Here is a 24,085-nt window from a genome sequence, read left to right on the forward strand (position 1 = left end):
TAAGGCTACACTTGGAATACTGCATTCAGTTTTGGTCGCCACGATGTAAAAAAGATGCTGAGATTCTAGAAAGAGTGCAGAGAAGAGCAACAAAGATGATTAGGGGACTGGAGGCTAAAACATATCAAGACCGATTGCAGGAACTGGGTATGTCTAGTTTAATGAAAAGAAGGACTAGGGGAGACATGATAGCAGTGTTCCAATATCTCAGGGGCTGCCACAGAGAAGTGAGAGTCGGGCTGTTCTCCAAAGCACCTGAGGGTAGAACAAGAAGCAATGGGTGAAAACTGATCAAGGAAAGAAGCAACTTAGAACTAAGGAGAAATTTCCTGACAGTTAGAACAATTAATAAGTGGAACGACTTGCCTGCAGAAGTTGTGAATGCTCCAACACTGGAATTTTTTAAGAAAATGTTGGATAACCATCTGTCTGAGATGGTATAGGGATTCCTGCCTGGGCTTCCAACTCTGTTGTTGTTATATGTTTGTTATATGATATCTGATTATTGTTTTTTTCTAGTGTACAAACACGGTTATTAAACAAGCCATTATAGTCTAAGACAAAATGTTAGACCATAGATCAAAACCAAACAAAACACATGATGGTTTAGCATATAGTTGTTTGTGGGTTTTTCTTCCATTAGGAGAGCTTTCAAATGTTTAATATGTATGTACTATTTATGTCATGGCAATTTTATTAGTTAAAGTAGAATGGCAGATGATTTCAAGGCAGGTAATATTTAGAATTCTCCTAATTTACTGCTACTGCTACTACTACTATTACTACTACTACTAAATAAAGACTTCAATTTTTAAAAATGTTGGTAACTGAAGGCCAATCATTGTCTAAGATGAAAGAGATCTGACTTTTCTTGTACGTAGTTGCCTTTTAAAAAATCAAATACAATAACAAAACCTGGCAACCTTAATAGATGAAAAGAAAACTTAGTTTAGAATTCAATCTAAAACTGACATTCAGTTGGAAATTCTAGTTCATTAAAAGGTTTTATTATGCTTTTCACGGGGGTACATTACATCTTAATTTTAAACATCCTGAAAGGGAAATAGCTGAGTATTTACATCCGGAACCTTTAAGGTTCAGGGGGTAGAAAATCTGTTGATAATATAAATTGATTGACTTTCCAATCTAGGTATAAGAAGACATCAGAAACATTGTCTCAGGCTGGACAGAAAGCTTCTGCTGCTTTCTCAACAGTGGGTTCTGCCATCACAAAGAAGCTGGAAGATGTGAAGTATGTTTTATTTCTATCTCCAGTTATTTATGTTGTAATGGAGCTTAATTGTACCAGATTTTTTTTTTTAAAAAAAAGCCTAATATGGTCTGTGCTGCAGAATCTCTTTAGGTTGTAGAAGAATACACACACTTTCTTTCTCATCTGTCATTTTGAATGTTTCAGCAGACTGTCACCAACAGACAGGCAACAGAGCTCCAATGGTGACATCAGTATAATGGCTTCTCTTTTCTTTTCCTGTGTTATTACTTGCAATTAAACAACTGATTCAGATTTTACTGATGTTGTTATACACTCAAAAGAATTTCGGTTGCCGTGTAGATGTGAAGCATAATAAACAAAACAATGATCGAAGGAAAGTAAAAGGCCGTAAAGATTTTGTTTTTATTGTGGATATAATGTTGATTCAAGTAATTTTTATTGCTATAAATATAATTTTGATTCTAATAGTAAAACAACACCTAATAATATAGTTTTTTTTATTAGAACTTTTTTTGTACATGATTAGTCGAGAATTTTGCAACTTACACTGAGTTAGATGGCTAGCAGAGACTTGACTAAAATATATTTGCATGAACTCTCCACTTCTACAAGCTTCTCTTAAAACACAAATTAATAAAAGGAAATAATCTGAATTTGAATTAGGAACAGTAGGCAGCCCAAGCTATAAAAATAGAAGGTTTTCTCAGCATTAGCACATTATGAATGTTATGAACTCCCCTGCGTGGACTTTGAAAACTCCAATTACCCTCACTTAGAATTAAATTGTTAGTATGGTTTTGAATATGTAGATATCTGAAGATTTCAAGAAAATAGTGTCAAAACAAATTATTCTCTGCATTAAAATAGACTGATTTTTTAAATTTGTGCCAGGAAATCAACCAGAAGATTCCTGCTTTAATTTGACTTATAAATTTTGCTTTATCTAAATATTCTGTTATATTCAAGTTTTATTAATAACTGTCCTATTTTCAATGTAAATATATAGCCTTATGCTACGGAATAGAATTCAGAGGTATAGTTTATATAATATCAGTTTGCCAGGACACATAAAAATCTTGCATCCCGGTGCAGAAGCATTTTTCTGCAAATCGTCATCAACTGTACAATAATTTACAATACTTTGAAAAAGTATTTACGGTATATAGTATATTCAGAACTTTTATATAGAATCATATTTATTTCTAAATGTTGCTTATTATCCTATAGAGTGTAGGCATTTATTCTTTCAAATGAGATGTCTAAAAGGTTTGGGAAAAGTATGAGTCATTTTATAAAGGCACCTGAAACTCCTGTATTCTTTTACAAATTCTACCATTACAGTACTGTCAAAAAATATATGTTCTCTTCAGGGACATGTTAATCAGTCTTTATAACTGGATTTTCCTTTCTTTTAATGCTGCCATTTAGTATACGCTGTCTACAGCATTCAATTAGTATGCCTGCTATGAGGTAAAGTATGTGTTGTTTGCTAGAATGCCCAAACTTGATATAAGTGAATAGGAATGTGTCTCATTTTGGTTGCTGTAGCTACACCAGGATATTAAATATATATAAAATATCAGATTTATATATATAAGCTGCTTGGTTGCTCATCTGTATTTAAAGTAAGAGATACACTGAAAATGTAATCAATAGTTTGTTTAGTAGGGGAAAACCTATTTGTAAAGGTACAGCTTTGAACTTAATTCAGAGTAAAATTCATGTAACTATAGAATTCAGTAAACAAATCTAGAATAAGGGTGATAACCCTTTTAAAAATTTAAAAATCCTCAATGCTAACCAGATGGTGATGAGGAAGAAGGGTGCTTACTAAATTTAAGGTATCAGAGGTTATATCTTAAATACTATGCAATACTATTTAATTTTGTTTGTAGGCTCCCCCTATTTTCTCTGAGATTGCATGTATATTTCTAACTTGAAAATCATTTTTTTCTTTTTTTAATTAGAAATTCTCCAACATTCAAGTCATTTGAAGAAAAAGTGGAAAACTTAAAGGTAAATGTTAACAATAAAATGTGTTGTTAAAAGGGGAAGGAATTGGTTACCAAGGAATTGATTTACCAAGTTAGTGGTAGTTTAACACTTACATTTCTCCCAACTATGGAATGAATTTTACATTTAGCACTATTGCAGCTTCGAGATAGAATAGAGAAGAGCTTTTCTTCTTGAAAGTAGAATAAAGTAGATTCAGCATGAATACTTTTGGAAATATTGTACTGTAGTGGAAAGTGCTTTTATTCCACTTCAGGACTTTTTAGCTTTATTAGTACATAGTATGATGTCAGGATTCTGGAAATTATAAATCCACACATGAAACCAACTTAAGCCCTGTTGCTAGGAATTCTGGGTGGTATACTTGTAGCAGTTCTGAAGAACTGGATTTTTTTTTTTTTAGAATTGCTTTTGGGTAAAAGGTTCTGAGTTGACACTCTTAGCAAGTCAAGACGAGAGGCTTCCTAGGTGTAATAGTTTCCATTCAAAGAATTGCACAAATAAAAATTGTGTAAATATATTCCAATGAAAAAATTGCCCTCTTCAGTATTAGAGTATTAGAGGTCCTTAAAATTCTCCAGTATTTTGCTACAAATTACTGCAAAGCTGTTGAAATGCCATATTTCCCAGAAAAATGCTAAAAGGGTATTTTGGATAGGAGGGGGGTAGTTTTATAGTTGTATGGAAACCCTTCTTAAGTTGATGTGCTGCCTTAAATTGGTAAATGACTGCTAAATATAGTCATCTACATGCTGGCTGCGGAATTCTGGGAGTTGATGTTGCAGTAGCTAAAGATGAAAAAGACTGGTCGAAAACATAAATTATTTACAGTATCCCACATATTATCCTCATAAAAGTTTTAAATTGCCCTTTTAGTCTAAGGTTGGGGGAAATAAGCCTGCTGGAGCTGACTTTGGAGATGTCTTGAATTCTGCTGCCAACGCCAGTGCCACAGAAACTACTCCAAAGCAGACTGAAGAGGAGACTCAATGATTGCCTCACCTTTGTATTGTCCACTGCCAGATGCTGCAAGCAAATGCTGAAGTGCATCACCTCTGCTGTTGACTCCTCCAGTATGTTCTTCTGTTTAGCACTTAGCTTTCCAAATATTTAATAATTTCTTGAGGTTCAGAGTATTTTTGAAATAGGAAAATACACTTGCCTTTGTTAATCTGCAGGACAGGAATTTTTATGTATTTTGAGGATTAGGCTTAATTCCGGTCTAGATAATCACTATGTTACTGCATTACAAAAAATTAAAAACAGCTGGAACATTATGCACCTGGACATTTACATTATGAACCATCACCTCATGTATGCTTTCACAGACAAACCTTGAAAGTCTTTGTCTAGCCATTAAGTGGATACTCTTAATTGATACTCTTTCACTAATATTCTTTGGCCAAATAAATTGGCCTGAGTTTTGCAATGGCTACTGTACCACATATTTTTTTTTTGCAGTTTTCAAAGGTGAAGAAGGGGTAGCTTCCAAGAATGTCATCTGATTTATTGAAATTTTCCAGAAAATATTTCTTTTGACAGATCCCAGCCTGAGACACATCTTTTCCTTGGAGGTTACAAGCGAATTTAATTCAGTTTTTGCCTTGTCTACTGAAAGTTGCAGAAGTAAAATGAGCTTATAGGCATGAAGCAGAATGATAAATGTAAAAGCCTAATACAGCACAGTAGTGTTTTCAAATCATTCCATGCTATTAAAAGTGTCATATGTTTATTCCTCTCTCGTGAATTTAAATCATGGGACAGTATATTCCATCCTCCTCTCAATTATAATTGGTTGAAGCTGTGGGCAGTTTGTATACTTATGTACATGGATTCTAGGAGCTTGCATCTATAAAAAAAGCCCTTCAGTGAAATATGAGCCTATCTAAATTAAAAACCCATGTTGAAGCTTGAGAATATTATTAAATATTGCAATCATAGGTCAGTTTCATAGATAAAATGTTAATTAAATTTGTTGCTCTAAAAAGATTTAATTTTGCAGAAGCAAAATGTACTCCACCTTTATATGTTTATTTTTTGGCACCTTATAAAATAAGTTTTGCATATGTTTTTGCTACTTTTAATCACCAAGCTTAAACTGAACTAGAACACATCCTTAAAATGCACCGTAACTTGGGCTTTATAACTGCACCAAAAACGTTACACATCATATAAGTCAACTTACGCTGTATTTGACAGCTTTCTGTAGCATTTCAGATTTAATCTGAATACTTGATTACGTATACAAATAAAATGCATTGTATTGTCAAACACAAAAGGCTACCTGAATGTTTTCAAACATGGTTCTATATTTCATACAGTTCAGTTGTATGCATATTTACTTTGAATATTTACTTTGAATTCAGTTGCATATTAGTTACTTTTAAAATATTTAACTATAATTCTTAACACACAGTATATTGCTCCCAGGATCTGCTTGTTATCATGATATCAACTTGTTTTAGAGAGTTAAGTTGGCAGTTTTCTGATTTTTCATATATCAGCTCAAAGCTGATTTTATTTTTATAAAAAAAATTCTTGCACATGCAGCTTTTAAGTATTTTGTTTTTCTATTGGTTTTTCTCTTGCTTCACCACATCTCCTAGCTCTAGTTCACGGTCCTTTGCTCAGCTCCATCAGAACTACCAGTAAGTTGTGCTGGGTATAAGTCTTTTTAACAAGAGAATCCCTTCTTAACTGTTCCAGTCAGTTTCATAAAATGTGATGTTGTTTTTGTTTACAACGATCTTGTTCAGTTGAATTTTTCCCTATTTATATGTACTGAATTCTTGCTGTGCTTTGGACTCATATGTTCTTCCACACACATACAAATTATGCACTGCAATTGCAGTTAGAACTTTTGTAAAGTAAATATTGGCTTCCAACTGGTATGTTAGAGCTTAGATAATGTAAAACAAGATAAAAACTGCCACTGTCCTTTCATCTCAGGTGTGGACTATTGTAGTGCACTCCTGTATGAGACTGCTTTTGGAAGACTGCTCAGAAGCTGCAGATGGTGGCAGCTTGGACAGTTAGAGGCACATCTTGATATGCTCATGTAATACCTCTGGTTCAGAAGTTGCATTAGTTACCAGTAGCCTTTGGGTGCAATTCCAGGTGATAGTTGTTGTCTAGAGTAACTTTCATGGCAAATGGGCTAGGTACTGGATGGACGGCTGATCTCTGCATTCTCCAGATTCCATAGATAAAAAAATACCATCTGATGCGGCTCCTCAATCTTATTTTAAAAGGGCCTTTTAAACCCAGTTTTTCTCCTGGGCCTTGGATTAATCAGTGGTACTCTTATTACTGATTAGTCAACAGTACTCTTCATTTGGGGCTATGCCAAGTGTGTAATGCTTCCTTTGATCATTGTTGTTGTCAATAGTTTCTGTAACTTAGAATATTAGGGTAAAGATACCCTAAAGAAGCAAAATAGGATTATAAGATTATAAAGTCTTTTATAATCTTGGGCTGTATGTGTGCATGTGGTCATAACCATAGGTGAGTCTCCAAAGCAGCATAATACAATTTTGGATTATAAAGCACAAGTGATAAATAATTATTACAGATAAATTTTAGTTTTCATTACAAATGGAGATACATTTTGATGCGGCCTAATACTGAGACATCATAAGGTACAACATACAAGATATGGGAATAAATGAAATTATATTTATTTTAGGAAATCATTATTCCCCACAGGTGTAAAAGCCTTGTTATACCAAATAATTAATATAGACAGATAACACCAAACATTTGATATTCCAGGAATGGCTTTGCAGATAAGTATTACATTTTGTCCTTTGGCCAATTTATTGATGGCTTGAATGGTTTTAGGTGGCATACTAAATCCAGGAGTCCCCTTTGAAAAGTTTATTGATCCTCCAGGGTACTCTAGGTATTAGCATTCACTAGTGTGCTACTATAACACATTTAACCATGTTTAATTGAGGTTTACCTTACCCGGTTGATTGAATTGCCCAACACACAATACAAGCTGGATTTGTGAACCCACTAGGCCAATTTGTGGTTCAGTTTGTCAAGAATAAAACAACTATTTTAGATTTTAATTAGATGCACAAGTACATAAGTGCACCTGCGTGCCTACCATCCCTGTCCTAATATTCCTTTTTACTTACTCTTTTCATGTATCCAAATTATGTTTATACTTTTGCCTGTTATCTTATATATGATTGACTAAATAAAATAATATAAAATAAAATATTGCTATAATTAACTTCCAAGTAAAAACCACAAGGCGGCAGTAGTTGAACAAAAATAAAGACTGAACTACTTGATAGAACAATAGAGTATCTTTTAAAACTTTGGTAACTTAGTCACAATTGATTTGGTTACTCTGAATTATTAAGCAATAGGATATTCATACATGTGCAGTTATTTTGAGATTTCAGTTTTACAGTATAATTATCAACCATAGCTTAATTCTGAATATTTCTGAGAAAATTTAATGAACATTTTAAAAAGTTGAGTGGAAAACTGACATTTACTGATATTTGAGAAATGGAGAAACAGATGGAGCTGGAAGGCATGGAATTGGGGGGTGCGGGGAAGGAATCTGAAGTTCACTTATAATGTCCTAAGTGGTCCAATGATGATGAAATAAATACCATTGATTTATTAGAATGCTTACTATTGAAGTGGACACTTTCAAGATCGTGAATTGCCTAGTGATTAAGGCACAGGGCTAGAAAGCTGGAAAGTGTCTTCACATCCTGCCTTAACCATGAAAGCCGGCTGGATGACTTTGGGCCATTCACATTCTCACAGCCCAACCCGCCTCGGGGATTGCTGTGGGGAGAATAGGAAGGAAGGTTTGCTGGATACGTTCACAGCCTTGGAAGTTATTTGTAAAATTAAAGTATACAAACAAAACAAGATTTGAGAATTCTCTGTCCCACCTGGGATTCCCACTCTTCCCTCCGAATTCCTGGCTTTGCAGAGAAGGAGCATCAGCTATATCAGGGGTCTCCAACCTTGGAAACTTTAAGCCTAGAGGACTTCAGCTCCCAGAATTCCCCAGACAGCAAAGCAAAGCCCTCCAGGCTTAAAGTTGCCATGTTTATAGAGACCCCTGAGCTATATCTCCCTAGAAGAACAGATTAGCTGAGCTCCCAAGCGTGCATCACGTAACCACACTCGGCGAGAGCATAGCAACTACTCGACCCTGAGGAAAGCGGCAGATTGTCAATAGCTCCGCACCGCAGCGGAACGAAGGATTCAGGTTCCGTTCAACCCGAGAATTTTCCCCCTATGACATTCGGTGAACTTCCGCTCTATTCCGGAGACAGCCTAAGAAGCCCCTCCTACTCAGAATCTCTATGTTGTGTTGAGACGGGTTGGAGAGTACAGCTTCCGGTGTGGGCGGAACTTAGCCCGGCGCGCTCGGCTTCAGTCATGGTAGTCGCCGGTCTCTTGGCTGCTGCTGTTGGGCGATCTCTACATCGGGGAGCTGCTTCGGTAGGAAGACGCGTCTCCTGCGCCAGTCCTGGGGTGACGCTTGGCTGTCGCCGGGAGGTTTCTTCAAAAGAAGGGGAACTTGGCGGCGATAGCGGAAGCAAGGTGCGGTTCCGTGCATCCTTTCCTACTCTTCCCCCCGGCTTTCTTTTCGCGTGTCCACTTTCTTCCGGAACTGGAGAAGTGCCGCCTTAACGGGGTCCTTTAACGCTTTCGAGCCTCTCCGCCTAACTCAGAGCTCTTCACACTTGGCAGCTTTAAAACTTGTAGACTTCAACTCCCAGAATTCAACTCCCAGCATAGCTGGCTGGAGAATTCTGGGAGTTGAAGTCCACAAGTCTTAAAGCTGCCAAGTTTGGGGACCCCCGGCCTAAATGCCTGAGGCTGACCCTGAATTAATTCGGTACCTGAAGGCTGTTCGGAGAAACGTTTTCCCTCTTGCCTAGGCTCGAAGATAGCTTTCTAATCTCTCTAATGCTGGGCACCCTTTACAACACTTCCGTCTTTTTCCCGGCTTTAACGATTGTGCTTTAACGATTGTGTTATAAGAACAGCCGCCTCTCATTCTTTTATATAAGTTTGCCGTTCTATTTTTTTTTTCCTTAGGACCCATCTTCTCTTGCTTAAACAGGGGACTGGACTAGAAGACCTCCAAGGTCCCTTCCAGCTCATTCATTCTATTCTGTTTTATCTCTTTACCTCTCTGGCGCAGGGGTCTCCAACCTTGGTCCCTTTAAGACTGGTGGACTTCAACTCCCAGAGTTCCTCAGCCAGCTTTGCTGGCTGAGGGACTCTGGGAGTTGAAGTCCACAAGTCTTAGGACCAAAGTTGGAGACCCCTGCTCTAGCGCACTGTCCATCTATCCTTAAACTCAGAAAACAAAACTGTTTTCTTGATTGTCAAAGGCAGTGACTTTACAAGGCATATGGCTTGACATGCTGACATATTATTAATTTAGAACAGATGATTCACTTTCCATTTTTACTTCTAAGTCTTTCTTTTGGTTTCCAAATGGAAACCAAATTTTAGAGGGTCATAGAAAAGTAATTAGATATTATGGCATATTCATTAGTCCAATATGTACATATTTAATTTTCTGGCATAATCTATACAATCAAAGGCTTTTCTGTAATCCAAAAGGAAACTTCGTTTTTTAAAATATATTGCTCACTCTCCGTTATTCATTCAATGTTAACTATCTGGTTTTATGTCTTTCAACCTTTCCAAAACTAGTGTGTTCATTTGATTTAATTGTATCAACATGTGGCACTATTCTTTTTAGTAAACAAAACATCCTTCTAAAGAATTTGTGCAATAAAGTAATTTGTGTGCTATTTTCTTTTCTTTTGTTAGTTTAAGAACACCTAAGTACACCTGCTTTCTAATTTCTAGGCCCAGAGAGATTTGTTCCACATGTGTTAACACAGAGCTATTCCACAAAGATTCTCAATCTACGTTCTGAAATTGTTTTTGTAGTTGGCTCATATACTTCTGCAATAATTTGATAGAAAATGATCATGATTTAAATCACTAGTAAAAAGGCTTGATTTAAATCAATTTGATTTAAATCCTAATTTTTAAAGAGCAACTGTCATCTCTGTCCGGCAGCAGCTCCTCCTCTGACCTGCTGTGGATTCACTGACAGTCCCGATATTGCAGAATATACAGCCTCATGCTATATAACTAAGCTCCATTTCATGCTGAATAAACTAAATTATTAATGTATCTTAAATAGAAACTATCTTTAGATAGATTTTTACTCCAAAAGCATTTTATTAAAATAAATTTGATAAAAATAAAAAAATCCAATTCAAATTTTAAAAAATCTGATTTTTTAATTTTTTTTAAAAAAATCAATTTTTATCCACCCTGGCAAAATGATCTGTTATTTATTGTAGCTGAGTATATAATTAGTAATGCATTTTTAGTGTTATTGCCACTTCATTCCATTTGGGTCTCATGCCCTAGAGATCACGGGTGTCAAACTCACTGCATCACGTTGCCAATTACGTGAGGTTTTGTGATGTTTTTCCCATTCACTGAGCTGGGGTGGGCGTGGCCTGCTCGTCCGTCAGTTTGACACACCGGCCCTAGATAGCATATTGTATAATTTAAAATTGTCTGTGCTGCTCAGCGTAATTTATCTTATTCCTAAAATATCCAGTCATATTTGTTTGTTAACATATTATGATCTGCATTATTTTATGCATTTGAGGCTGAATGTTGGCAGTTAAAATAGGAGCCTTGTAGCCTGATCATCTTTGGCAGTCCTACAGCATTCAGTAAAGTGAATACTTTTGGCATACTAGATTACAGACTTAGGCCACAGATTTACATTAGTTTGTTTGACTCTTTAAGAACTGTGAAATTTAGGTTCCAAGACAAGCATTTGAAGCTATTTATTTTTATTGAAAGTAAATTCCACTATATACAGCAGGGCATTCTAAATTTAGAAGGGAATATTTGTAGTTCAGGGTTGAACGATGGGGCTCCTTGGTGCTTTTTAAGCTTGATTGTTTTCTTGCAGACATTTCATTACCAAACTAGGTAATTAGGTAAGTCTGATGATATTATCTAATTTGATAATGAAATGTCTGCAAGAAAACAGCCAAGTTCAGATGGCACCAAGGACCCCACTATTCTAAATTTATTTTTCAAAGTAGAAACCACTATTACAATTATTTTAAACAGTGATTAAAATGCACAGCATATAGCTATTAATACTATAAAAGAAAAGCCACGTGAAGCTCTGGGGAGAGATTTTGAAAAAGGCCTGTTGTTTCATTGTAGGACTAGGCAGATCTTCACTAGAAATGTTTAAAATGCAGAAATGATATAAAGTACTTTTTAATTTTTTTTTTAAAGCAGCCTTATATTTTTCTAAGCTTGCATCCCCACTGTGTAAAATGCCCTTGTCCCCAGATGGGTGTACATGCTCACACAACAGGCACAAAATTAGTATGATATCACATTGTCTACCCTTTAAGGTGTTCCATAGCTGTATTTTACACTGCTTGCTGTTTTTTAACTATTATGAAATGGAACATATTGCTGTTATATGTTACCTTGAGCACATAAGGGAAAGATACATTATAATAAATAATGATTACAACCAAATGTGCAAGATCCTGAGAGCAGTTAGGTTATAGTAATTCACCATCCTTAATCCTGAGATAGGAAGAACATTCTTAGCCACTTCAAATTCCTATTTATCTAGGAATAAATTAGTGTAACACTACCCACATCTCCATCAAGATCAATGGTCTATGAATGAATGTTTCAGATTATTCATATGATTCCTGCTACTGTTTCTTGATACCCTTAATTTCTCTATAAAATAAAAATTTCTCTGCAAAAATTACATTGAATTTTAATACATCAAATCTGATAATTTCCTAAATTAAAATGACTGCTTTCTCTAGGTGCCTTCCAAGAATGTGGAATCCTTTGCGTCAATGTTGAGGTCCTGTCCTTTAATTCAGATGGGACCTGCCAAAGACAAAATTGTCACAGGAAAAATATTTTACATATTAGAAGATGATCTGTACATTGATTTTGGTGGCAAATTTCATTGTGTTTGCAAGCGACCAGCAGATGGCAAGTAAGTATAGTCATACTATATATATTTAGTATGCACAAATCTAAATAGTATGTGTTATAGTGAACTATTTGTATGATGTTATTGTTGAGTAATATCTCTTCTTCAAATTCCCTAAATATTTCATTTTTAAAAAATATCAACAGAGCATTTTCCTTACAAAGAGTAATGAGCTTAAGAGATCATGCCTGCACAAGGCTTCAATGGCAAAAAGGATCTTTTATGTCTTTCTGCCTCTTCAATATGGCAACATTTATACAGAATATCATTTTCCTGATGAATTGACATCCGGAAGAACGGAACGTCAAATTGATATTCAAGATTGCTGCATTTAGTTTTCGCATTTTGCATTTTTAAAGGGAGAGAAAGGTATGAAGCAGGTCTCCAGAAAGAGGCTCAGGAAACAGAAAATAATGGCTGAGAAGATCAAGTGTGAGAGAAGAAGAAAAAATATTTTGCAGGGGAAGGGGAGAAAAGGATTCCAGAGCTATCTTTAAGGAAGCAGAAGGAAAGAGCAGAAACTGAGGAGCAAGAGTCCATAAATAAGAGCCTTTTATTAGTTCCTTGTTCAAATTGGAACCTAGCAAGATGACTATTTATGATTTGCCTACCAAGTGAAAAGACTGCCAAAATTTGACGATATTAATCTTCTCCTTTGACCAGGTTAGGAAACAGATTTTATTCACTGGAACTCTTATTGAACTAGCCTACAGAATCTTTAAAGCCTCAGGATTTCCCCCTTCCCTCCTTCTTATATCTGGTGCTGTGTTCTTAATCTTGGCAACTTGAAGACGTATGAACTTCAATAACCTGGGAATCAACAACCTGGAAGTTAAGGTCCACACTTCTTCAAATTGCCAAGCTTGACAAACACTGCTCCAGAGTGTTAAGGCAGAACCAATTTGAAGGTTTTTCCACCTAATGATTTAAATGCTGTAATGCTTAAATGCCTTTCCCAGGCTTATATATTTTGTAACTGTTGCTGCATAGTTTCCCCAAGGTCATTTATTTCGCTCTCCACAATTGCTCCCTCTTAAATCATTCTGCTCTTACTCCTACTATGAATGGCAGTTATCATAGATCTACTGATCTATTGATAGCTGTGTGGAGAAGATGCAAAGCTAAGAGCTCATGTTACTAATACATTTTGGGAAAGTTTCTTCTAGCTGAATTGGAACAAGTGGGTCCTTTTTCACAACACCCAATGTGGGTACAAACTTTTACAGCTTCGTAGCTACTATGCAAACAACACAACTTCAAATACAACACAAATTCAAATAAAGAATAAATTGGGGAAAACATATAGGTTATGAGTTCTTAAATTCTTTCCAACATCTGTACCAACAGTGGCCGTAAGAAGCATCTACATTTTCTTTTGTGTAATATAAGTAACTTGTCTATATTTGTGTTTCTTTTCCTCATGTTGCTCTTTGTGGTTTGTTGTTATGCATATACTAGGAAGCACATATGCTCTGGGACCTGGGCCATAGGACCAGGAGGGTGTAGAATGGAACTATTAACAGCCTTTTGAACAACTGCCCAAACGCAGCTCCGTAGGATGGCCCTGGGGGAATATTTTATAAGATGCTTTTGTCTGGAGTTCAGATCTAGTTTTTGTCCATTTTCAAACTTGATCTTTCTTCTGCTGCTTGCTCCAGCTTTGGTCTTGTTCTGTACAGAGCATTTTCTGAGAGCAATCTGCTGGTGAATAGGATGGGATACATAGTCTACATAGGTATAGGTCTAACGCTCTTCAAAGACTTTAACCTAGTATAACTCACAAAAGTGGAATTTCTTTTCCACCTTGTCTCTTCCTTTAATTAGTTTTATTCTTTATATCTGACTAGAACACTGGAAATAAATTTATTTATTTATTTATTTACCACACCAATCATACGTCTCTGAGTGATGTACAGTCATGTAAAAACAATAAAATCAACAAAATAAATTCAGCTTAGAAAAAAAATGTAAAAATGCCCATCCACAAGCATTATACAGGGATCACTAGAGAGAAGGTTGCTGCTTCTTCTAGTCTTTGAACTTCACAAGAGGGATTCCCTAATGATAATTAGAAATCAACTTTGGCAAGGCAATGCTTCATGTAGCCCAGTATTGTGACATAAAGGGATTTTTAAGAAGTAACTGGCACTTTGAATTGGACCTCAGAATTGCAGCAATCTCAAAAGTGGTACTTTTCTGCTGTGGAGAAATGGTTTTACTAGTCTGGCTATTGCATTCTGGACAAATCTCCAAAGATTGTCTTATGTATAAAATGCTACATAAGCCAGTGGGGTGATCAGGATGTAAGTGGAGAAATCTAGATTTATTTGTTATATATGTTGTTATTCACTGTCTTATTAAATAACATCACAAAATAAATAAAACAAATAAAATATAAAAATTGATATAAGCTACCTACAGCTACAAAATGAGAATGGGAAAAATGAATAAGATCCAAAAGCAATACAAGATTAAATAAATGTTAAAGACATTATATTACACAACAATTAGTGTAATACGAACTACAAAAGTATAAGACAAATGTGTCAAGATGAAGCTCCCTCCTGAATTCATTATGTTTCCTAATTTCCTATATATCAAGATATGATGGCTATTTATGGCTTCTTTATTTGTTTCACTGTGCAACAAGAGCAAAGAGGCCGTGTGAATACATATAGTTCGTGTTTTCTTACAGTAGTATTTGAACATCAAATGAGGTCAGTATCCAATATGAATGTGAAAAATGTAATTTTCTCTGAAATAGGTATTTCACATAGGTGATGCTGCCCTTTCTGTGGAGGGGAAAGACTGGCCAAGGCAGGGGGTAAAATGGAGAATTAGTCTGGAATCCTTATGTGGGCACCAGAGGGCGAAATTAGACCCCTCTTGAATGCTGTTGAACCGTATCTAGTCACACTCAGGTGCAAATTCTCATTCTGAGAAGATTCCTTTGTATAGGCTAGACTAGAGCAACAAAACAACTAATTGAAATGTTCACCCGTGGGTTTGCTTGTTTGCTCCTGACACTTTCAACTTATACATGATTACATTTGCTGACAAAAATGTTTTTCTATATTTTCCTTTAAACCTCTCCCCGTTTAAAAAAGAGAAATGTCATGGCATCAACTTTGACTTTTGTTAGTTGTGTTTTTCAGTTGTATCAGAGCTGCCGCCACTTAAACCTCTAAGTAGAAATGATCCTTGGCTCCATTTGTGGAGGAGGGCATAGTTTTATTAGAAGTCAAGTGTGTTGCAGTAGTGCAGTACACTTTTCTAATATATACCTTTCTCAACAAATGGAGCCAAGGATCATTTCTACTTAGAGGTTTAAGTGGTGGCAGGTCTGACACAGTGACTTTTAGTAATTTCTGTTGACTGATAAAGATGGTTTGTTTTATTTGTTCTTAGTCATAGTCCACTAAAGTCTCAGATCTTTGGTAAGATTGTTCTCCTTGTGCTATTTTCAAGAATTACAGAAATGGAAGGAAGAAATAGCAACTATTTATGTTTAGAGAAGGTTAGATTCAAGAAGGTGGCTTTTAAAAAGCTGCTTTTACAGGGTTATTCACAGTAACTCTTCGCCCAAACAATGCATGTGGTGCCTCTATGTCTACTGTCAAACGCTAGAGTGCATTTTTTACAGACTAGCTATGTGATTGCAGACTGAATCTATGCATTTTTCAGCAAATAGCTCCCAGGATTATTTATAGTAATGTACACTTAGGAAATTATAACTTTATCTCTTGTGGACTTCGTCTTATTTGTTTAAATGCCTTACAGTGCACTTTTTTTTTGCCACCCACTGCGTTGTTCTGCAGTAGTTATTTTCAGCCTCAAACTGAGGTGCTGCTTTTTGTGGTTCAGTGTTTCACAAAGATGGTGTTGCTGAAATGGGTGACACCATAAATCTCTAAATATTTGTGGACTATTTTTTTAAAATAGTGTAGACAGCTAGCAGAATTCACACCTGGAGACAAAATGCAAATTTTATCGATTTTAAATTTTTTATTAATAATTTTAAATGGGGTTTTAGTTTATTATATATTTTAAACTTTTTAGGCTAATTATAAAATAAGTTTTTTAATTTGCATTTTAAATTGTACATTGTATTGCCTGTTTTATTTTTGCCTGTACACCGCCCTGAGTCCTTCGGGAGAAGGGCGGTATAAAAATCAAAATAATAAATAAATAAATAATAAATAAATAAGTCATTACAAATCACCTTCTTCAGAATAGACATTATAATTAATAATTCAATTTTCCTTAAATAGTATAATTGCATATGACAGGGTAGCATACAGGAGTAGCAAATACATTAAAAAGGTTAAAGACTTTAGCACTGTTTTTTTGCACCAGATGTAGATTTAAATATCAAAAAAAATCTATGATGCAGGTGTATCTTTTATTTATGAGCGTGCTTCTTGCAAGAAATTGCGCAACTATGAAATTCTACTCAACTTTTAACCAATAAATTGTACATTAACATAAAAAGTAAATTCTAATTCGATGCTGCAAAGTTAATCACTCTTGAGACTAAAAAGTAATAAGTGTTATCAAGATATGTAGTCAATTGGAACATTTAAAAAACAAAAATGTGCTTGGGTTTATGAAATCTTATTTATTTTTATTTTATTTATTTTGTTAATCATATATAAACAGGTAAAAGTATAAACATAATTTGGATACATGAAAAGAGTAAGTAAAAAGGAATATTAGGACAGAGACAGTAGGCATGCAGGTGCACTTATGCACGCCCCTTACATTTTTTTTTTATTTTTTCATTTATCTTAGCCATTTAAGAAAAATAAAAACTATGAAAAAGCTTTATATTCATAGAATAGTGTCTGTTAAAAAGAAACTTTTTCTAGGTTAGGAAAAGCATGCAGAAGATGCCTTCTGGAATTCTTTACAATAATTTTTGTTCTGGATCATGTGACTAAGGAAGAAGTGGGAGACTTAGAATGGAAATGCTGGCAGGGCTTCAAGCCACAGCCCAATCATCTCTTTCATAGGATTGCATTGGCAGATTGTTTTTTATAGGATGGTTCACTCCAGGGGTCTTCAACCTTGGCAACTTTAAGCCTGGAGGATTTCAACTCCCAGAATTCCCCAGCCAGCTTTGCAGGCTTAAAGTTGCCAAGGTTGGAGACTCCTGGTTAACTCTACAACCTCTGGTGTACCTCTGGCTGAATCTTACCAAAACCTGAATTTTTCTTTTGCAGACTTCTGTCCCCCACCCACCCACCACCCACCTTTCACCAAATTTGCTTCTTGTTATAGAGGTTTCAGGAAATTACCTCGCTGACATGCAGAGAGACAGAGTCCTGGGCCTGCCTCTGCGTTATTTCTTTGCAATATTATTTTGGATTAGGAATAAAGATGGCAATTCAGTGAGTTGAAAAGGAGCAACATGGGGAATGAGGCATGGTTGGTTAGCAAGTTCAGTTAAGGTAGTTTATATACCATATTGTGTTGCAAATCACATATGCACATTTTAAGGTCATAAAAAACGTAAAATGCAGGTTTGTATTTGTAAAATTTTTAGTACTGGTAAGTTGACATCAAAAGCATTTTACACTAAAAGTCTTTTTAAAAGGGTGATTGCTGTCCAGAGAGAATAAAATATGATTTTGGAAGTGTGTACAGTATATGTCAATAGGAGTGAATTGTGAATCATCCAACTTTTGATGGACTATGCAGAAAGTTAGCCTGGGAGATTGAAGTGCTTGGGCTGTAAAGCATTTGGTAGCCTTGTTTTAAGAATCCTGGACAAAGTGGAGATACTTCATATAATAGATATTGAGAGGTTAGAAAATCATCCAATTTTTTTCCCCTGTGTAGAACTACTCTTTTCTCCCATACAACCCATTTTGTATTTGTGTGTCAAAACTTAAAGAAAATACAGAAAGAGTGTTCTTCGTGCTTCTCTTCCTAACTTTTCCTCTCTCTTCAAAACTGTATCCAGTCTATCGATGAAATGCAAAAATATACTCAGATTTGATATAAGCAGCCATTTTGGATCCTGGTCCTTTTTGATGAGAAATCATATCAGAGAGAAACTCTTTCCCTCCTTCCTTATTCAGGCAGCTGTGTAATCTGGGAGCTCCAAAGAAGGCTACAGTTAAGAGTTGCCTCATGTTTTGAACAAGAACACTACTGTTATAAACTGGGGATACTCAGCAATGTCAGGTCTGTACCTGTAATTGATATAATAAGCAGGTGGCATAGCTACTAAAGAAAAGTGTGGAATGGGAGAGACCAGTGTATTTGGAATAGCGGTATTTTTAGATACGACTACTTGTTTTCTTTATTAATTACATACCTATTATGTATTATAACCCTTGCGCACATTCATTTTGTTCTTGTGCTCAACAAAAACGATCGTAGAGCAGTTTTTCCACTGATTATACTTACTGAAAATTTGTGGGGGTTTTAAGCTGAATGTCCAACATTGGGTCTAAAACCTTTGGTGAAGGTTTAAGTGGAGCCCACTTAAACCCATTTCACTATTTTGTTGTGGAGTTAGGCAAGATTTTTCAATGTAAGCATGTTGTTTTCTTGAAACTGTTAAAGGTGTATTCTATTGTTCTTGGTCAAATTAAAATATAGTTTATCCAGCACATAGACCATCTGAATGTCCATAGGACACTCTCAAAGAGAGGGGAGGAAGCCATCTAGTCCTCTTTGCTCTGATTTCTACTAATTCAAGAAACTACTTAAGAATGACTTCCTTAAGTGCAACAGCTAATAACTCTGATACATTGTGAGTGTTCCTTTTTTTTTTAAGGTACCATGCTTGCCAGTTGTTTGTGTACTAAGCTGCCTGTACCTAATTCATTTTCCCCATTTTCTACTTACAGTTCTTAAATGTCCGCTCAGAATTCTGGTGCCCTTCTCTTATTTTCAATTCTCAGACATCCCAATGATGCAGTCATTTAGTGATGCACCAGAACTAACAGGAGAAGCATTTTCAAAGGAAAAGGAACCTCAAGCCAATATTCTAATAGGCAAAATTGTTCTGAGTAGTACAGCTGGAGCTTCAATATAAGTCCAGAGGTACTGTGGGAGTAATTAAGGTGGGAGAGAGTCAACTGGTGACTTTAGGCTTTTCATTGACCTTGTCATGTGCATATGGATATTCTGTTGGCTGCAGGAAAGAGTGCAGAGCTATTCTTCCTCCTTCATTTCCTAGGCTCTTTAGCCTGCATTGAGCCAGGAACAGTGGCTGAGGACAAAAGCTGTATACACTGTACAAACAGTGCACCAAAGCAGCAGTACACTGAGTCATTCTTCGCTCTGTGTGAGAACTGAGGGGGACTCTATTCACTTCCTTTGTGCTGGTGTCTGTCAACAGCGCTGTTTGAGGCAAGGCCTATTGTGCTGGCCAATGTTTCTTATTGACCCAAGTCTGTGCCTGCAATGTTCCCAGGGTCGAAGTTGCGAGTGAGAGAATGTTTGAAAAGGGGTAATCATAGGGTAGATGCATTTTGCTGCATTGTCATCTGACCTATTAAATTTAAACTGTGGTCTATGTTAATGCAAACAGGTAATTATGTAGTCACAGCTGCAGCTATTGACATCTGGTTACCTCCCAAAGGGGGGAAATACATGGTTTTCTCTGCCATGTCTAGGCTCTTAAAGTTTGACTTTAATGATATTAAATCTAAAGAGACGATGGATTAATATGATAGGACAGGTCAACAAGGTACCGTATATACTCGAATATAAGCCGATCCGAGTATAAGCCGAGGTCCCCAATTTTACCCCAAAAAACTGGGGTAAACTGGGGACTCGAGTATAAGCCGAGGGAGGGAAATGAGGCAGCTACCGGTCAGGGAAACCCTCCCTCCCTCAGCCGAGAAGGCTGGCGGCTCCCCGCCCGCCTCTCACTGCACCGGCAGGGCTTCCCCGGGCAAATGCAAAAGCCCGCCAAGTTTGCACCATCCGGTATAATGTGAAAAAAAGAAGAAAAAAAAAAACCTCGAGTATAAGCCGAGGTCCCCAATTTTACCCCAAAAACTGGGGTAAACTGGGGACTCGAGTATAAGCGAGGGAGGAAATGAGGCAGCTACCGGTCAGAAACCCTCCTCCTCAGCCGAGAAGGCTGGCGGCTCCCCGCCCGCCTCTCACTGCACCGCAGGGCTTCCCCGCGCTAATGCAAAAGCCCGCCAAGTTTGCACCATCCGGTATAATGTGAAAAAAAGAAGAAAAAAAAAAACCTCGAGTATAAGCCGTATATACTCGAGTATAAGCCGAGGGGATGTTTTTCAGCACAAAAAACGTGCTGAAAAACTCGGCTTATACTCGAGTATATACGGTAGATGCTTTTATATATGTAAGAAAGGATAGCAGTGTTCATTCATGTTACCTTACTCTTGTTTTTTTAGTGATTTTTCTTTAATAAAAATTAAGAAATTATTAACTATTATGAGTTGAATTGGGGAAGTAAATGTTATAACCTATTTTCCCAGCTCTTTTCATAGTTTAATACTATTGTGATTTCTACTCACATAACTGACATACTGCTGTGGCCCACATATGTGTAATACCATCACTCTATATTAAGTTCCTAGGAGCTGAATACTCAAAGCAATATTAATGTGTAGGCTTCAGTCCTTTAAGGAGCAAGTATGCTGCGGTAGTAATAACATTTTTGGCAATAAATTATATGATTGCTTGCCTTTCAGGCTAATGCAAGGTTGACACCCGTTGTACCAATTGAAAATCATGCTCTGATACAAAGTAGTATTTCCTGCCTATTCTTAGGAAACAAAGACAACTGTTTTAAAAAGCAACACTTTTTCATTAGGGCCTAATAGTGCAGTATAAAGAATTTGAGGATGAGAGAGACTTACATTTGGAAAATAAGGCTGCAGATGTTTAGATTTACAAGCATATTTAATAATGGCCTAAATAATTACAGACAGAAATTCCATGATTGTTGGTCAGCTTTCTTTCTTTTTATATCAACCTGATGGACTTTAGTAATAAAAAAGATATCACAAATACATTATTCAATACATCAGATAGATTGAATCATAGAGGTAGATGATGAGTCTTCTGTGTACGCATAAAAATTTGTGAGGACTTTCAAGACTTGTCTTTTTGCTAGAGGTCTTGAAAGAAACCTGAGGGATTTAGAATTCCTGTGATAACTGCCACTGGTTAATTTTCTTTGGCAGGGATTGCCTAGTCAAACTAATCCACATAGTGGTAAATTCAAAACTGGACTTGAGAATGGTCTAGGAATTGCAGTTAATTCAGTAGCATCTCCTTCAAATATTTAACTCTAGCACTGAAGCTCTTTGATTATGTTATTAATTGATTTACTATATTTGTTAACCACTCCATTTATCTAGTGCAGCGATGGCTAATCTTTTCCAGACTGAGTGCCCAAAGCACGCATGTGCACGTGCGAATGCATGCACGCATGCCCAAACCTCCAAAATGCAGTGCACGTGTGGCCCTGTGCAGGTGTCCCCCCATGCATGCACAACAGAGACCCAACGACCAGCTGGCCAGTGGGAGGCATGTGCGCATACGCAGCACAGCTGAACTGGTGTGACGGCTCATGTGCCCACAGAGAGGGGCACTGCGTGCTACCTGTGGCATGCGTGCCATAGGTTCGTCATGCAAACAAAATTTTTCATGGTTTGGAATTCTCCATGTTGACTATGAAGTCGAGATTAGGATATAATACTTGTTAATTCATCTATTTCTTCGGTACATTTATATCCCAACTTTTCCCCAGGAGCTCAAGGAGCATATATAGTACCCTCTGCTCCAATTCTTCTCACAGCAGGATTCCTGTGGAGTAGGTTCGGCTAAGACAGGGGTGTTAAACTGGCGGCCCACAGGCCAGATGTGTCACACGCAGGACACGCTCATCCCAGCTCCGCGAATGGGGAAAATGTCGCAAAATGTCAGATTACGGCAACGTGACGCCACAAGTTTAACACCTGTGGGCTAAGAGAATAATTGACCCCAAGTCATCCTTGGGCTTGAGATATACCTTAACAACTGCATCAAACTGGTAAAAACATTTCTAGTAAGGTCAGAATGCTCTAAAATCAGGACATTTCAATCATTAAATGTTTTTGTATCTTTAGTCTTTTTGGTGACAGTGCCATTTAATGGCAGCAGAAGGGCATTTTTCTGCTACAGTGCTTACACTGCAGAATAATCCCCCAGTCAGATTCAGGCATATTTCAAGCACAGGTGATTTTGCTTCAGTTTTAAAGATTTGCTTATTTGGCATTTTCTGAGGCACATGTCTATCAAATTTTTTGCTACTCAGAATTGTTTCAGATCCATGGAAAATGTTCTGAACTCTAACCAATTTGAACTACCATGCTTAGAATTTGTTTCAAAATTAAAAAAAGTCACTTCACATTTGAAGCAAGACATTTTAAGCCTTTCACAGGTGTGATAAGTTCAAAACAAGTAATTCAGACAAAACAAAGGTCTGAACCAATGAAGGTTTATTGAAGTACTCTGTTTCAAGTTTAAGATTTTTGAATATTTTTGAAATATTTGTCTTAAACTTGAAACAGACTACTTCAATAAACCTTAAATAGTTTAGACTATTTTTTTTAAATTGTAAACCTATTTTGTTTTGTATATTGTGAGGTATGTTAATAAAGTGTGATAAATCTTTATTTGTGTCTATATTCATCATTGTTTACATATATATATTACCTAGCATACTTGCTACCTTCACCACGTGTTTCTTTACTCATTTTTGTTTGTTAAATCAGACCAATCTATAATAATAGATTTTCAGAACCATACCAATTGTATTCTGTTTTTAACTTAATATATAAGGAATATAAGAGTTATCTTGTGGCTGAGATAGGCAGCAATTTAATAATAAATAAATAAATAAATAAATAAATAAATAAATAAATAAATAAATAAATAAATAAATAAATAAATAAATAAATTTTGCAAAACTTGCATTTCCTTTGTGCCCTACATGTTCTGAATTTCAAAACTGACTTAGAAATAAGAAAATAAAACAGAAAGTAGAGAATAATAATAATAAAATAACATGCAAGTTAGTAAAAATTCAGTTGTAAAAAGATATAAAATAATGCAGCAGGAAAAATTCATTCAAATGGTGCCCTAATAGAAATAATATTTGCACAAATAATACAAATAGCATCTAAAAACGTTTTCTTTTTAAACAAGCATCTGACTGTGCTGATGCTTCACTTTCAAATTGGAAATTTATTTTTTAAATAAAATAATTATAATTAGATACAAAACTGAATCCGGCTACTTAAAGTTCCCATTTTCAGTTTGTATATTTCTTTATTGAAATGTATACATCATATATAAAAATCCATCAAAACAACATTCTGTAACCCATATAAAGTTGAATTATGATTATTGCTCAAATATTATTAATGAACACCTGGGGGAGTTCTCCACTGGGAAAAAAATGCCTACTGATGACTTTTGCTCAACAGAGTCATTTATAGCCACTTATTTTGGCTACATAGTACTCTTTTTTCCAGTCAAATGAATTAAACTTATTGATTGATGGTGTAATTGGTCTCTGCAAATTTATGTGCCTCACCTGTAATCCAAACAAGGATATAACTGCATAATCATTGATTGTGTCCACCTCAGGTAACAAACTTTTCCGACATAAGATTTTAATACTAGTGGTGGGCAAGAAAAGAACAAGAGCTGAGCATTTTATTTCTTTTATTTCCAAAGTTTTAATAAAAGAATAATAGCAATAGTACTTAGACTTC

The 24,085-nt window shown here is 36.0% G+C and overlaps 1 protein-coding gene across 3 annotated transcripts in view; it reads left to right on the forward strand.

The window, feature by feature from the left end:
- Positions 1-24,085, forward strand: part of TPD52 (tumor protein D52) — a 78,446-nt gene that overhangs the window by 20,334 nt on the left and 34,027 nt on the right. Inside the window, exons 4-7 of one of the 3 annotated variants that reach the window (XM_058175819.1) lie at positions 1,151-1,252; positions 2,663-2,704; positions 3,202-3,250; positions 12,148-12,326. In XM_058175819.1, the coding sequence (XP_058031802.1) occupies positions 1,151-1,252; positions 2,663-2,704; positions 3,202-3,250; positions 12,148-12,326 (372 nt within the window). Of the gene's footprint in view, positions 1-1,150; positions 1,253-2,662; positions 2,705-3,201; positions 3,251-4,123; positions 5,526-12,147; positions 12,327-24,085 lie in introns of those variants that run through there. The other 2 variants (XM_058175820.1, XM_058175821.1) reach the window with 2 other exon arrangements.

Source organism: Ahaetulla prasina, chromosome 3 (genome assembly GCF_028640845.1).
Source record: "Ahaetulla prasina isolate Xishuangbanna chromosome 3, ASM2864084v1, whole genome shotgun sequence".
Classification (NCBI taxonomy): domain Eukaryota; kingdom Metazoa; phylum Chordata; class Lepidosauria; order Squamata; family Colubridae; genus Ahaetulla; species Ahaetulla prasina.